Source organism: Mobula birostris, chromosome 5 (genome assembly GCF_030028105.1).
Source record: "Mobula birostris isolate sMobBir1 chromosome 5, sMobBir1.hap1, whole genome shotgun sequence".
NCBI classification, from domain to species: Eukaryota; Metazoa; Chordata; class Chondrichthyes; order Myliobatiformes; family Myliobatidae; genus Mobula; species Mobula birostris.
Window position 1 is genome coordinate 4,242,442 of NC_092374.1, and position 16,311 is coordinate 4,258,752.

Sequence of the window (16,311 nt, forward strand, 5' to 3'; positions counted from 1 at the left end):
TGAATTAATTTTATAAAGTGCTTTTAAGACAGTGAACATTCGCAGCATAAACAGTACTCTTCACTGCTGGAAAAACAAGAGCACTTTCTGTTACTAGACAACAGAGGGATGTGGTTGGCCACCTTGACTTTGTATCTGTATTTCGTTAACTACAATCCAATGAAAGTTGAACTGTTGCTGGACTTAATGGTGGTGGCAGAATTCAGAGACACTCATAGTGGGAGGAAAGTCCGTGTTTAGGGCTCAGTTCTTGCATTAAGAACGTGGTGCAGCATTTCATATTTTGTTCCTGTAATGTACTGTATGTTTAATTGTCTTAGCCTGCTGAGCTTGAGTCAAAGAGCACTACCGCACTGAAACTAGACCGAACTATTAACCTGCCTACCTCGTCCTATCAGCCTGCACCCAGACCATAGCCCTACCATCCATGATTTCTCCAAACTTCTCGTGTCGTAATGAAACCCACATCTATCACTTCTGCTGGCAGCTTGTTCCACACTCTGAGTGAAGAAGCTCCCCCTCATTTTCCCCATTTCACCCTGAAGCTATGACCTCTAGTTTTAGTCTCAGTGGAAGAAGCCAACTTGCATTTACCCTATCAATACCCCTCATAATTTTGTATACCTCTGTCAACTCTCTGCTCATTCCCCTACACTCCAGGGAATAAAGTATTAACCTATTCAACCTTTCCCTATAACTCAGGCCCTCAAGTCCTGGCATCATCCATGTACATTTACTAGTTTTTGCTTTGGGTTTATGGGAAGAACAAAGCTAATAGAGGTTATGAAGTGAGGTCAGTTCAGCCTGCCACCCTGGTAATCGTATCACCCAGGGACGGTGGGAATGTGGATACAACGTGTTGTCGTTAACAGGGAAAACTCATCCATCTTCACAAAGGATAACACTGAGAATGCATTCATTTAAATAAATCTTTGTTTTTGAAAATAATGAATGTGAAATGTTTTAGATTCTTGAAAGAGCTTGCTGCTGCACCAGTTAATATCGTGCTGCCTTAGTTAGTGTGTACATTTAGTATAGTTAATGCATAATACCGGTGCGTAAAATCTGATTGAGCTGGCTATATGAACACAGTCAGCGGGGTGAAGAGTGGCTTTGTGTGTTACTGTTAGGGTCACACGCTCATAGCAGCAAACTTCATATAAGATATTTGTTTAACCTTATTTATAACCTAAAAAACACTGTCGAAGTTGGAGGGTCATGGTACCCACACATAATGTAGAAATCAATCGCTTACTAAACACAAATAATTTGGTTCATGTACTAAACAGACCCCAACGGGAGCAGCAGCCACAATACACCCTGTCCTACGTAGACAAGGCTCAAGCTCTTTCACCTTTCATTGTCATTTCCAGTACAGCAGTGTATACTCCACAGTGGCACAGAGACGGCCCTTATCTGTATGTTAGCTCATTTGCGTACAATCTTTTGGAACAGATGAGTATTTCATGACAATATGCCTTCAAAATAAATCCTCCTCCCACTAATTCAGTGTACCAAGCCTGGACCCTTAAGAATTCTTTAGCCATTTGATTTTAAGAATGAATATCTGTGTGTTCCTGGGTGTGAGGACTTGAATACTCAGAGAGAAGAGGAAAGTGAACTCTGGACATCCAGCTTCTGTTCTGCTCAGAAACGTGTGTGTGTGTGTGTGTGTGTGTGTGTGTGTGTGTGTGTGTGTGTGTGTGTGTGTGTGTGTGTGTGTGTGTGTGTGTGTGTGTGTGTGTGTGTGTGTGTGTGTGTGTGTGTGTGTGTGTGTGTGGTAAAACAGGGAGTGGGCTGACGAGAGATGTTCTGCACTATCATACACACCTGTCCTCATTCAGACAAACCTCTCAAGTTAAGATTATTTAATGGTGTTGTTTTTATCTGAGCTGAGGGAGAAAGAAACTTGCTGTCGGCTGCTCCCGTCATTGACATGAAGCAGCTTGAGCATGTTGCTTACTTAAGCAGTACAGGTACACAATGATGGCACAGGATGCTTGTATACCCCTGTGTATGATCTGACCCTGTGGCCACCTGAACCATTTCCAACAAAGTGCCAACATTGGCGCCATACCATGGTTAGAGTGACACTGTTACAGTTTGAGGCATTGGAGTTTGGAGTTCAATTCCAACGCCATTTATACAAAGTTTCCCCATGAAACTTTGGGGATCTAACATTTTCTGTCATTCATTCTTTTTTTTTAGTGTCATGGATGTCTGTGTAGAGTATGAATTTCAGGTTGTATATTGTATACATTGTCTGATATAAAATGGAACTACTGAACGTGTGGGTTTCCTCCAGGTGCTCCAGCTTCCTCCCACAGTCCAAAGGCCTATCAGTTAGTAAGAGAATTGGTCACTGTAAATTGTCCTGTGATTAGGCTGGGATGAAGTTGGCGGGTTGCCGGGGGGAGCCTGTTCCGCGCTGTATCTCCAAATAAATTTTTTTTTAAATGCCAAGTCTGTGAAAAGTGGCAAGGAATACCTAGCAATCGCAAAGAGGGTGATGGCAAGCTACAGCAAGATAGACAGGCTGGTGGACTGGGCAGTGTGAAGAAGTGTGAAGTGATGCACCTTGGTAGGAAGAAGAGGGCAATATAGAAACTGTTGTTCCAAAAGGGGTGCAGGACTAGTGTGTCCGGACAAAATGAATACACATCACTGAAGGGTCAGGGCAGGTTATGACAGGGGTTAGTAAGGCAGTTACAACTTTGGCACAGACTGAAAACACAAGGAATTTATATTCTGTCTTTAAAAAGCACTGCTCCAAGCTGTACTGGAATATTAAACACAAAATAATCTGCAGATGCTGTTGTCAAAGGAACACTCACAATGCGCTGGAGGACCTCAGCAGGTCAGTCAGCATCAGTTGAAAAGATTAGTCGACGTTTCGGGCCGAAACCCTTCGTCAGGACTGAAGGAAGAACTTTGGGGAGGGTTTGAAGAATGCTGGTAGTTGAAAAAAAACAGTAATTTGAAAAACAAAGGAGTGGGGGAGGGGAAGCAGGGAGGTGATTGGCAGGAGAACAATGCAAAGTAGTAGAAGGAGGCGGAACTATGAGGGAGGTGATGTGAAATAGGGATAGAGGAAGGGAGGGAGAGGGAATTACCGGAAGTTGGAGAATTCTATGTTCATACCAAGTGGCTGGAGACTACCCAGTTTCCCATTCCCATTCAGATATGTCCATACATGGCCTCCTCTACTGCCATGATGAGGCTAAACTCAGGTTGGAGGAGCAACACCTCATATACCGTCTAGGTAGTCTCCAGCCCCTTGGTATGAACATAGAATTCTCCAACTTCTGGTAATTCCCTCCCCCTCCCTTCCTCTATCCCTATTTCACATCACCTCCCTCATAGTTCCGCCTCCTTCTACAATTGTTCTCCTGCCAATCACCTCCCTGCTTCCCCTCCCCCACCCCTTTGTCTTTCAAATTACTGTTTTTTTTCAACTACCAGCATTCTTCAAACCCTCCCCAAAGTTCTTCCTTCAGTCCTGACGAAGGGTTTCGGCCTGAAACGTCGACTAATCTTTTCAACTGATGCTGACTGACCTGCTGAGTTCCTCCAGCGCATTGTGAGTGCTGGAATATTGCCTTCAGTCTATTATTATTATTATCTTTGTAACTGTACGTTTTTCTGCTATCATAATCATACGTACAATATGCGTGCTGTGCCTGACTGTTGGCACCTTAGTCCCAGAGGAACACGGTTTCATTTGCCTGTATTCATGCACATGGTTGAATGACAATTAAAGTTGAACTTGAGTCTGGTTATCTCATTGTAGAGAGGGCGAGAAGGCATTGGAGAGAGTTCAGAAAAGACCAGGAGATGAGACACAAAGATAGTTTGGAGGAACTGACTCTGTTTTGAGAGCGGGATGCAGAGAGATCTGGGAGATGTATATGAAGTGGTAAGGGGTGAACTGTTGGAGAAGTTGAGTAGTGGTCACAGAAATCATTGTCGAGGGAGGTGAGAATCAAATGTGATATAAGGAGAGATGATTTTTCACAGCATGTGGTTGGAATCTGGAATGTATTGCCTCCAAATGTGGGAGAGACAGGTTCCACTTTGAGGGCACTGGACAAATATAGGGTGGGGGAAATTTTTCTAAGCTATGGAGAAAAGGTGGGGCGAGGCAGGGGTGGTGTGGAACTGGTGATTGCTCTGGAGGAGATCTGGAACATGACAAGCTGTGATCATTCTGTGATACAGATTGCTGCTTCTGAAATTACAGGTCTTTCGGAAACACTGAGAAATGGTGGCATGTTTTAAGGAGGTTACAAGGTCAGGTCCAAATCTCAGTTCATCCATAGATAGAAAAGCAAATATACCAGCATACAGATCAAATGGGGTAACTCCCGTAAGACCTCTATAGAGAGCCTGAAGTCAAATCAGCAGTGCTCAGATAGGTGACATTTCCTTACAGAAAGAACAGCTTTTGATCTATTTATTCAGAGATACAGAGCAGAATAGGCCCTTGCCTACCATGCAAACCACCTATTCAGCATTAGCCTAGTCACAGGACAACTTACATTGACCAATTAACCTACTAACCCATAGGTCTTTGGACTATGGGAGGGAACCCACGCGCTCACGGGAAGGACATACAAACTTGTTTACAGGCGGTGCCAGAATTGAACTCCGAACTTTACACCCTGAGCTGTATAGCATCATGCTAACTGCCACACTTACCGTGGTGTCATTACTGTGATGGATTAAAGGAGGCCTCCAAAACCAGTCCCACTGTAAACTACGTTGAAGGAACACTGTTCTTTACTGAGGCAATTTTTAAAAGAACCATTATTTTATAATTGACTTTTATATTCGTTCAGTTTGCAGCAACAATTACCCAACCTTGTGGTGGCTACATTAAACCTTTAGCTAGGATGTGACCCTTAGGATAACAATACTCCACTGAGAATGGGAAGCAAGTTAATGGAGACAAGTTAAGGTGAAGTGAATGTGGAACAAGGATAAGAGGCTGTTTGAGTCTCCTCCCCCAGATTTACCCTCCCGTCTGCAGAGTAAGGTGGTTTACAGGAGTATGTCTCGTAGAGTTCCTTGAAAGTGGTGCACAGGTAGATAGGGTCATACAGAAAGCTTTTGGCATATTGGCCTTCATACATCAAATTATTGAGCACAGAAGGTGGGATGTTGTGTTGAAGTTCTAAGACATTGGTGAGATCTAATCTGGAGTAGTGTGTGTAGTTTCGGTCACTTACCTACAGGAACTATGTAAATAAGATTGAAAGAGTACGGGGAAAATTTACAAGGATGTTGCCCAGACTTGGCCTGAGTGACAGGGAAAGGTTGAATAGGTTTGGACTTTATTCCCAGGAGTGTAGGAGAATGAGGAAAATTTTGGGGTACAGATAGGGTAAATACAAGCAGGCTTTTTCCACTAGAGGTCATAGGCGAAGGGCGAAAGGGGACTATCTTCACTCAGAGGGTGTTGAGAGTGTGGAGTGAGCTGCCAGTGCAAGTGGTGGGTGCTGGTTCCATTTCACCATTTCAGTGAGATTTGGAGAGGTACATGGATGGGAGGGTATGTTGGGCTATGGTCCGGGTGCAGGTTACTGGCACAGGGCAGATTAATAGTTCAGAATGTGTCAAAGGACCTGTTTCTGCACTGTAGTGTTCTGTTCTAGAAATGTACACCCACTGTTGTAAGACTATTGAACAGTCCCCTAGTACAATAAGATGAACTCTTGAACTCATATCCTACCTCGTTATGGCCTTGCACCTTAACATCTGCCAGAGCCGTCCTTTCTGTGACACTTTATTCTGCACTCTGCTATTGTTTTACTTTGTACTCCGTCACTACATCGTTGTAATGGATTGATCTGTCTGAACAGTATGTAAGACTCGTTTTTCACTGTACCTCAGCACATGTGACAATAATATGCCCATTTACTGATTTGGTTTGAACTTTGTGGGATTCACATTTTATCCAGGGAGGTAATGAGCACTTGTTTAAAAAAAATTCAATAAAATAGAGCAATGGCAAGGCACCATTACAGTCCCTGAGTGAGGCCTGGTGTCAGCCAGAAATTTCAATAGCTTATCTGCCCTTCAGCTATTCAGTCAGCAACTCAACGCACTTGTCTGAAACAGCTAGAAAGTTAATCAAGGACTGACTAACATATAATCAATTTATAAACGGGAGTAAGGAAGCTAGTGCAATGCAACTGCTAACAGGCCTGTGAAAGGGTCGGCGATCACAAGCGGACTAGATGCATCCAAAGGCCTCTTCACGCATTTTCTATTGAGAGCAGGCGAGAATCATCGGTTAAGGGTGAAGGATGAAATATTTAAGGGGAACACAAGGGGAAACTTCTTCACTCAGAGGATGGTGCGAGTGTGGAACAAGCTGCCAGCAGAAGTGGTGGATGTGGGTTTGATTTCAACATTTGAGAAGTTTGGACGGGTACATACTATAGATCGAAGGGGTATGGAGGGCTAAAGTAAAGACGCAGGTTGATGGCACTAGGCAGATTAATGGTTTGGCACAGACTAGAGGGGCCAAAGGGCCTGTTTCTATGACTCGAAGTATATCGTGTACAATGGTGTACACCAGGACTTTATTTCCCAGAACGTAGGAGATTGAAGTGTGACCTGACAGAGGCACATAAAGTGGTAAGGAGCCAAGAGTGTGAAAGCGCGCAGCATTTTTACCCAGGGAGGAGCACAGGTTTAAAGGGGACACCATGGCACTTCTTCACACAAAAGGTGGTGCGGATATGGAATGAACTGCCAGAAACAGCTCTTGGGGCAGACAACACGAGCAACATTTAAAAGCTTTCTCGATAAGTACATGGGTAGGAGAGGTTTAGAGGGCTATAGGCCAAACTCAGGCAGATGGGACAAGCTCACTGGACAACACAGTCTGCATGGACAAGTTGGGCCGGCCCAGCAGATTCCCTACGCTGGAATTTGTGGCGCCCGATTGTGGGATGGATCTATGACTGCATCCTGGAACGAACATGTAATACAACTGAATGGCTGGGGCCTACGCCAACATTACTGGGACAGGGTGGGCTGTAGGTGAATGGCTTTGTGAAGATCGAAGGATAACTCTACACTCGTTGGCAAGTGGAACTCGGGAGCTCCTACAGACATAATATTTTCCCATGTATCTTACTGAGAAAACAGTAGCAGCACCACACCCTGGGGAAGAGCTAGGGGTGGAAATGGAGTAGCAAATTGGTTAGGAATGTTCTCACAGTGACTGTAGCTCTTAACTACATGCTTAAATCTACTGACACAAATCAGAGAAATATAAAACTGTACTGTTGATGACTGACGGTCTTGTGTATAACAAGGATTGAACAGCATTTACATAGGGGAAACAGACATTAACGTTTTAGGCCAACAACTGGGGCCTTTTTGAAGTCGGGGTCGACCATGGATGTTGCGTCCAAGCTGGGTGGATACACACATTAGGGCAGTATGATATGGAGAGCAAGCTGTTGCCCATGTAGCAGGCTTCCCCTCTCCATACAGCTGGCAGAAGTTGCCAGTCACCACTGAACTCAACATAGGACTACCTTAAGAAATCCAACTCTGGATTTTTCCTCTGGCTTTACTCCTGAAGCCTTCCCCTTGAGTGGGTGTAGACGCAAGGCAGTAGAGGTTTGAGATCAGTGTTTCCTTATCCTAAATGAGCTGCTAACCTCAGCTGATGAGCCCCACCTGCCATTGACAGATAGCTTTGTATCTTCTTTCACTACAGGCAAGGGTCATGGAGCATTACAGATTGAATACCGGCCCTTCGGCCTAACCAGTCAATGCCAACCACAGTGCGGCCCTACCTAGTCCCAACTTCTTGAGTTTGGCCCATATCCTTCCATGTACCTGCCTCAACCTGGCACCTCGTTCCATACAGACACCACCCTCTGTGTGAAATGTTGCCCCTCACCCTAAACCTATGCTCCTAGAAACCACACATGGAGTATACAGTGCAGTTCTGGGCACCTCAGGATGTAGAGAAGGTGAAGAAAAGATTCATATGGATGCTACTGGTACAGGAGGGCTTGCTTTGGAGGATTGATTCCCTTCGAGCAAAGGAGACTGAGGGATAACTTTATAGAATCTGAGGAGCATAGACAGAATAGACAGTCAGAGTAACAGTCACAGTCCTTCTGCCAGGGCAGCGAATGTAAAGCTAGATTTATGGTGAGAGGAGGGAATGAAATGAGATCTGAGGTAAAGTGGGTGGTGTGTATATGGAACGAGCTGTCTGAGGAAATGGTAAAGGCAGCTACAGTAACTACATTTTTCATTTTATTTATTTAGAGACCCTGCACGGAACAGGCTCTTCCGGTCCAATGAGCCCACTCCACCCAGCAACCCACCGACTTAACCCTAGCCTAACGACAGGACAATTAACCCACTAACTAGTACTTCCTTAGACTATATGAGGAAACTGGAGAACTTGGAAGAAACCCACGTGCTTATGGGAAGGATGTACAAACTTCTTAAAGATGGAGTTGGAATTGGACTCTGAACTCCGATTCCTGACTGTACTTGTATCGAGCTAAAGGCTACACTACCATAGTGCCCCATTTAAAAGGCATTTGGACAAGGGAGGTTTAGGGATATGGGACTAGTATTGATACGAATCTTGGTCAGTATGGATCAGTTGGCCAAAGGGCCTATTTTCATGCTATGTAATTCTATGAAGCTATGGAATATTTGGTTGAAAGTATACTCTGAATTTATAAATGCATATCTGAGCAATACTATTTTCACAGTTTAGTAATAGGATCAAATTTCTTATTTGCAAAGAGTTGGATTTCTTAGTTGCAATGCGTTCAACTGGCAGGGTGGGAGAGCCACTGCAGAACGTTCCATCGATGACTCTAATCCCACTGCCCACAACTATGTACTGGAGTTTCTTCAGCTATTTAAACAGGCCAACACATTAAACGCAGGGTGAATGGACAGAACTCTTACTCGCTAAACTAATATCGAGAAGTCAGTTGAAGACTTTTTTTCTGATTGCTTTACCTGAATCACATGTCGATAGGGTGGCAGGAGTTTATCCGCGGGACACCATGACAGTGTAATGGTTCATGTGGCGCTATTACGGCTCGGGGTGTTGGAGCTTGGAGTTCAATCCCGGTACCGTTGGTAAGGGGCTTGTAAGTCCTCCGCGCAGAAAATGTGCGTTTCCTCTGGGTGATCTGGTTTCCTCCCACAGTCTAAAAGTATACCATTTCATAGGTTAATTATTCATTGTGATTAGACTAGGGTTATTCGGGGGTTGGTACGCTGGAAGGATCCATTCTCTCCAGGTAAACTTCCCAGTTATTCTCTATGAACAGTGACGGAGCTTCATGGCTGATGTAAGAGAGGGTTTTCACTTAAACCAATACACACAAAATGCTGGAGGAACTCAGCAAGTCAGGCAGCATCTATGGAGGGAGTAAAGATAAAGATCTAAAGAGGAGCCTTACTTGTCACATGTACATAGAAACATACAGTGAAAAATGACGTTTGCATCAAATCAAATCAGTGAGGATGTGCTGGAGCAGCCCACAAGCGTTGCCATGCTTCAGGTGACAATGCAGCACGCCCACAACTCAGTAACTTTAACCATATGTCTTTGGAATGTGGGAGGAAATGGGAAGAGCTGAAAGGAATCCACGTGGTTACAGGGAGAGTGTACACCAGCGGAGTGGGAATTGAACACTGATCTTGACAGCTGGCGCAGTAAAGTGTCGCGCTAACTGCTATGGTGCCGTGTCGCGCCACACCGTACCATCTATGGATGGGAGTAATTTACACTGCTGAGTTCCTCCAGCATTATCTGTGTGTTTCTCTGGATTTCCAGCACCTGCAGAATCTCTTGTGTATATGGTTTCCATTTAAAAGAAGTTTCAACAGATTACTTTGGGCCTTGATTGTCTGGAGGACTGAGATTTTAAGTTAACAGATAAGTCCGCACTGAGATGTTTCAGAATTGAACTGGTGTTACAACTGAGATCCACCTCAGCATGGCTCTTACATCCACAGTAATTTGAGACAAAACAGAGTGAAAACGTAGAGTGTGTTTGCCCAGGGAGTTCTCCTTTAAAGAGCTAAGTGACCTCTATGGGGAAGGTGACTAATGTCTGAGTTCCTTCATTAGCAATATTGACTTTGTTCCTGAGATCCACTGTACGGTAAAGCTTCGGTTAGATATTCCTGCCAGTTGTCCATCTAAAGTGAGCAGAGGTGTAATGAGGGCTGTCACAAGCACAGGGATGAGTTGGGGGCTTGACCAAGTTCCGACTGAGAATTCATCACAAAGCAGAGGGGGATTTGCATTGTACTCCTGCCTCCAGGTTCAGTTCCACCGATTATAGGGGGTTGATGTTTGAGGGATGCAAGATTGTAGGGCATTGTGCCTATCCTTGACCCCCAAATTCTTTTGGAACATTACAATCCATTTGCAGCAGATATTTCCAAGAATTAGAAAAATGGCTTACTAAGAAACAGTATTCCTAGTCCAATTGGCAGAGAACTTTCTTCCAGCTTCTTTATATGGGAACTGTTTTAGCTTTATAAAAATACAGTCTTTTCTCACTAACAAATATAGCTGACATTTAAAAATAATTCATATTCTTGATTTATCAGTTATAATATTTCTTTATGGTGGTACCGTTGTGTGTATTTTTTTTTGCGAGCTAATACTTTCATGATATTATACAGAGTTTATCTGAACACTCTTGTAACAGTGCAGTGAACTAACTAGGGGACAACACTGCCAAGTTGTTCAGGCATCAGATACCCAGCAAGGGTGGGCTGGCTCTTGCTGGGCAGCACATTTGGGTTCAACAATAGGCTCTGCTGGGAGTCCACCATGTGTATCGAGGTATAGTCTGGCACAGGTAACTTTGGCTGCCTGGCGTTTTCTGCTTCTTTACAAGACCCGATCGTGGTAGTTGCGAGGCTCTCTGTGGTGAAGTAGTTGCTTTGATTCAGGTTTTTCTCTGTGCCCAATAGGTTTTCTTTGCTCACGCTGCTGGCACAGAACTGCCTCATGTCGCCTTCTGAAGTGTAGGCACTGTCTGGGTGCGTGCCTTTCTGACTTGCCTTTGGAACAGCTGAGGTTTCTTTGGTTGGCGCTACCTCCGCTTTGTTCTGCTGCCCTGGGGAAAGGAGGACACCACCTGCAGGTGTGATGTCGCTTACCTGTGCGTAAAAGTCCATCTTCCCGAAGGAGCTCTGGTTGCTGAGCTGGCTATGAACAGGTGGATGAGTGACCTCAGTTTTGGTGGAGGCTGTGATACCCTGTTGCACTTGGCTACAGTCACATTCCTCATCGCTTGCCTGCAGGCTCCTTTGATCATCTGCATCTGATGTGCCCACAGGAATCCCCGTCGCATCCTTCGCGTCTTCTATCTCATCACTGGCTTTCAGTTGAAAGCTGGTTAACTCGTTGGCACTCGGCCTACATCCAGCACCTTCTGCTTCAGAAACGTCTGGTTCATAACAACTGTCGCGGCCAGAATCATCATCCTTGACATTGAGGCAATTGTCGGTCTTGGGGTGGGCAGACCCCAGGAGTCGGTCTGTATCCAACACTTCCGTCTTTTCATCCACATCATCAAAGTCAGTATCAATGAATTCGATCCAGGGATCGTCGATATACACGTCAGATTTGTAGCTCAGGTGGTTTGCAAAGATTGAGTTCACTTCATCCATTTTACCTTTCTGTAACAAAAATATCAAATGTTGATAAGGAGTTAAAGGAGTATCATTAGCATCAAAATACTACACGTTGAAAAGTTCGCAGAAAATGGTGGAAATACACAGGACAAATTTATCTTTAGAATAGATGCTTTTTGGAACTGGAATTGGAATATTATTGTCACAGGTACAGTGAAAAACTTGTCTTGCAAACTGCAAACAGATCAAATCATTACACAGTGCATTGAGAGAGAACAAGGTAAAACAATAACAATGCAGAATAAAGTGTAAGAGCTACAGAGAAAAATGCAGGCAATAAGGTGCAAGGTTGTAACAAGATACTGTTGATTGTGAGGCCAAGAGGATATTTTATTGTACTAAAGACCAATCAACAGTCTTATGACAGTAGGGTAGCACTGACCTTAAGCCTGGTGGTTTGTGTTTCCCAGCTTTTGTATTTCCTGCCCAACAGGAAAGGGTCCAGAGTAGGAGGGGTCTTTAATTATGCCGCCTGCTTTCCTGAGGCAGCGGAAAGAGGACTGCTGAGGAATTAATTAATGTCTCCTTTCCACTATCAAATGTCAATGAATCCGTTAAAATCAGTCCCAAAATGCTGTTGTACAATCAGCTGGCATATTTGACTCTAGGCTGTATGTTTTCTGTATTGTTATTGTTGTCCCTCAATGAATTGTGTTATGATTTGATCTGTATGAACAGTATGCAAGACAAGCTTTTTACTGGAGGAGGTACAGGAGCCTGAAGACACATACTCAACGTTTCAGGAACAGCTTCTTCCCCTCCAGTTTCTGAATAGACAATGAATTCATGTATACTACCTCACTATTTTTTTTTGTTATTTCATTCTCTTTTTGTTCTACTTATTTTAACTTCAGAAGTAGGGATGTTTTCTGATGATCCCTTCATAACTCCTCAGGCAATGAAGCTGTACACACCCTAACCCAGACAACACTCAGGATGGGCTCCTAACTTAAAGTAACATTCAAGCCTCAAAAGTGACAGCAATGGCACTCTCTTGAAGGATCTAACCACCTTCCTTTGATAAACACATGCCAGCAGCTATACTTCATTGGGAATTGAGGACATTTAGTATGTCATCAAAGATTATTGCAAATGTACACATGGCAAGCATTCTGACTGTTTGCATCACTGCCTGGTATCAGCAGAATTGAAAACAGCTGCAGAAAGTTGCAAACTCGGTCAGCTCCATCACGGTCACTGGATTCCCCAGCATCAAGGACACCTTCAAAAGGCGGTGCCTCAAAAAAGGAGGCATCCATTATTAAGACTCCCATCACCCAGGGCATGCCCTCTTCTCATTGTTACTATTAAGGGGAGATACAGGAGCCTGAAGACACATACTCAGTGTTTTAGGAACAGCTTCTTACCCTCCACTAGAAGATTTCTGAATGGTCCCTGAACCCATGAATACTATTTTGTTATTCTGTGTTTTACACAATGTATTTTAGAACTGTGTACTGTATTGCCTCAAAAACACAAATATCTTAACATATAAATCAGTGATAATAAACCTGATTGTTATCTATGTTTCTCTGTGAGAGATCCACAATGTTCTGATGCACCAGCCTAGCACTTGACCAACAATAATATCTGAATGACCCAGTGCGGTCAACCCCAGGCTATTCTGAAAGCACCTCCCAAATTGCACCCTTCCATCCTAACTAAGAATCACACTGCTTATCCTGAATCCTGGGACTCCCAGTCCAATACTACTTCAGTGGTTCAAGAAAGGAGTTCATCCCAAACTACTTAAGCGCAAGTAGAAATGGGCATCGAGAACATTTTCAAAAAGCGATGCCTCAAAAAGGCGGAATCCATTATGAAGGACCCTCATCACCCAGGTATTTACAGCTTTTGTTTATTATATTGTATTGCAATGTACTGTGGCTGCAAAACAATACATTTCATGACAGATGTCAGTGATAGCAAATCTGATTCAGGTTTTAGGCTTGTCCTTAGTTTACAGAAATGACGTAGCTTGCCAAGATTTCAATTACCTTGAGAAGATCTGAATCAATTCCTTTGATTTTGGGCACAGGCACAGGAGGCAGAAAAAACAGCTTCAGTCTGAAAAGCAGTATTGCAGAATGTTAGATCCCTATTAAAATACATCATTATGTGCTGTGTTGTATGATGTAAATGATCATGGTCTTTGACCATGATTGTTCTTGGCAAATTTCTCTGCAGAAGTGGTTTGCCATTGACTTCTTCTAGGCAGTGACTTTACAAGATGGGTGAGCCCAGCATTATAAGATCACTGCCCACTCACTGCCTCCTGCCTGTCAGCCATTCCTCTACCCATGCCAGCATCTTTCCTGTAATACTACAGGATTTTATCTTGCTAAGCAGCCTCATATGTGGCACCTTATCAAATGCCTTCTAAAAATCCAAGTTAATGACATCCACTGCCTCTCCCTTGTCCATTCAGCTTGTTACTTACTTGAAGAACTCTAACAGATTTTACAGAAACCATGCTGCCTTTGACTTATTTTATCCTTAGTCTCGAAGTACCCCAAATCCTCATCCTTAATAATAGACTCCATTTTCCTAAACACTGAGGCTAGGCTAACTGGCCTATAATTTCCTTTCTTTCGACTTCCACTTTTCTTAAACAGTGGAGTGGCATTTGCAATCTTCCAGTCCTCTGAGACCCTGCCAGAATCAAGTGATTCTTGAAAGATTATGACCAATACATCTGTTATCTCTTCAGCAACCTCTCTCAGGACTCTGGGATGTAGTCCAACTGGGCCAGGTGACTTATCCACCTTCAGACCTTTTAGCTTCCCAGGCATTTTTTCCTTTGTAATAGCAATGGCACTCACTCCTCTCTGACAATCACAGATCTCTAGCACACTGCTGGTGTCTTCCACAGTAAAGACAGATGTAAAATACCCATTAATTTCATCTGCCATTTCTATGTCCCCCATTACTACCTCACTAGCATCATTTTCAACCTTCTTTCAGCTATGACTCAGTGATGCCCACAATGTTATACCAACCAATCTCTAATTCTGCCATGAATTCATCCACCTTATTCTGAATGCTCCATGCATTTAAATACAGCACCTTCAGTCCCACATTCTTCGCCCTTTTGAATTTTTCCTCTGTGGTACAATTTAACTCTTTGCTCTGTCTGCATTTGTACCCAATCATTGGCTTGTCCTTCCTTACATTCATGTTACACCCATCATCTCCTTGTAAACTTGCTAGCTCATCCTCAGCTCTATCATACTGGTTTCCAACACCCCCCCCCCGCCGCCATATTAGTTTAAATTACTCCCCACAGTTCTTGTAAACCTGCCCTCAAGAATATTGGTCTCCCTCGGATTCAAGTGCAACTCGTCCCTTTTGTACAGGTCCCACCTGCCCCCTGAAGTGGTCCCAATTATCCAGGAATCTGAATCCCTGTCTCTGCTCCAATTCTTCAGCCACGCATTTATTTGCCACCTCATTCTATTCCTATCCTCACAGTCACGTGGCACAGGTAGCAATTCCAAGATTACTACCCTTGAGGTCCTGTTTCTCAACTTCTTTCCTAACTTCCTGTATTCTGTGTCCAGGACCTCCTCCCTTTTTCTACCTCTGTCATTGATGCCAATATGCTCACCCTCCCTCTTCAGGATATTGTGGACACATTCAGAAGCAACGCAGACCCTGGGACCTGTCAGAACAACTGCCATCCGTGTTTCCTTTTCGTGTCCACGGAATCACCTGTCTGTTCCCCTGACTATAGAGTCCCCTATTACTGCTGCCATCCTTTTCAGTTCCCCACCCTTCTGAGCCACAGGGCCAGTGACAGAGGCACGGCCACTGTTGCTTCCCCCAGGAAGTTTGACCCCTCCAACAGTTCTCAAAATGGAGTACTTATTGTTGAGGGCAACAGCCACAGGTGTGCTCTCCACGAACTGACATTCTCCCATCCCTCTCTTGACAAGTCACCCATTTGTCTATCTCCTGTAGTCTTGGGGTGACTACCTCCCTGTAGCTCCTGTCTATCACTTCTTCACTTTCTTTAACAAGCTAAAGGTCATTGAGCTGCAGCTCCAGTTCCCTAACACAGTCTCTCATGAGCTGCATCTCAATGCACCTGGTGCAGATGTGGCCATCAGGGAGGCTGGAAGTTTCCTGGACATCCCACATCTGACACCAAGAACAGAACACTGGCTCTTCAGAAATGGTCTACTTGGTGTCAGTGCTCGCATAGCCAGGACCAGCTGCTCATTCGAACATCGACCACCTGCTCCTGTGGCTTTGATCCCTGACAGGGGGTCTAAGCAGGCGCTACACCTTGCCCAAGGGTGACCTGCAGGCTAGCAGAGAGGAAAGTGGTGAATCTGTGGAACTCATTGCCACAGGCAGCTGTGGATAGCAACTCATTGCGTATATTTAAGGCAGAGGTTGATAAATTCTTGATTAGTCAGCACATAAAGGGATACGGGGAGAAGGCAGCAGATTGGGGTTGAGAGAAAAATTGGATCCACCATGATGTAATGGTAGAGCAGACTTGATGGCCAAATGGTCGAATTCTGCTCCTAGATGTTATAGTAGAACATAGATGGATACATTTCTTAGACAATCCTCTAATATCAA

The 16,311-nt window shown here is 44.1% G+C and overlaps 1 protein-coding gene across 2 annotated transcripts in view; it reads right to left on the reverse strand.

Moving 5' to 3' along the window:
• Positions 1-3,561: 3,561 nt before the first annotated feature.
• Positions 3,562-16,311, reverse strand: part of LOC140197502 (growth hormone receptor-like) — a 168,519-nt gene continuing 155,769 nt past the window's right edge. For both annotated transcript variants that reach the window (XM_072257512.1, XM_072257511.1), the window contains 2 exons: positions 13,719-13,788; positions 3,562-11,706 (listed from right to left, as the gene is read on the reverse strand). In XM_072257512.1, coding sequence (XP_072113613.1) covers positions 10,741-11,706; positions 13,719-13,788 — 1,036 coding nt within the window. In that variant the 3' untranslated portion in view covers positions 3,562-10,740. The remainder of the gene's footprint in view (positions 11,707-13,718; positions 13,789-16,311) is intronic.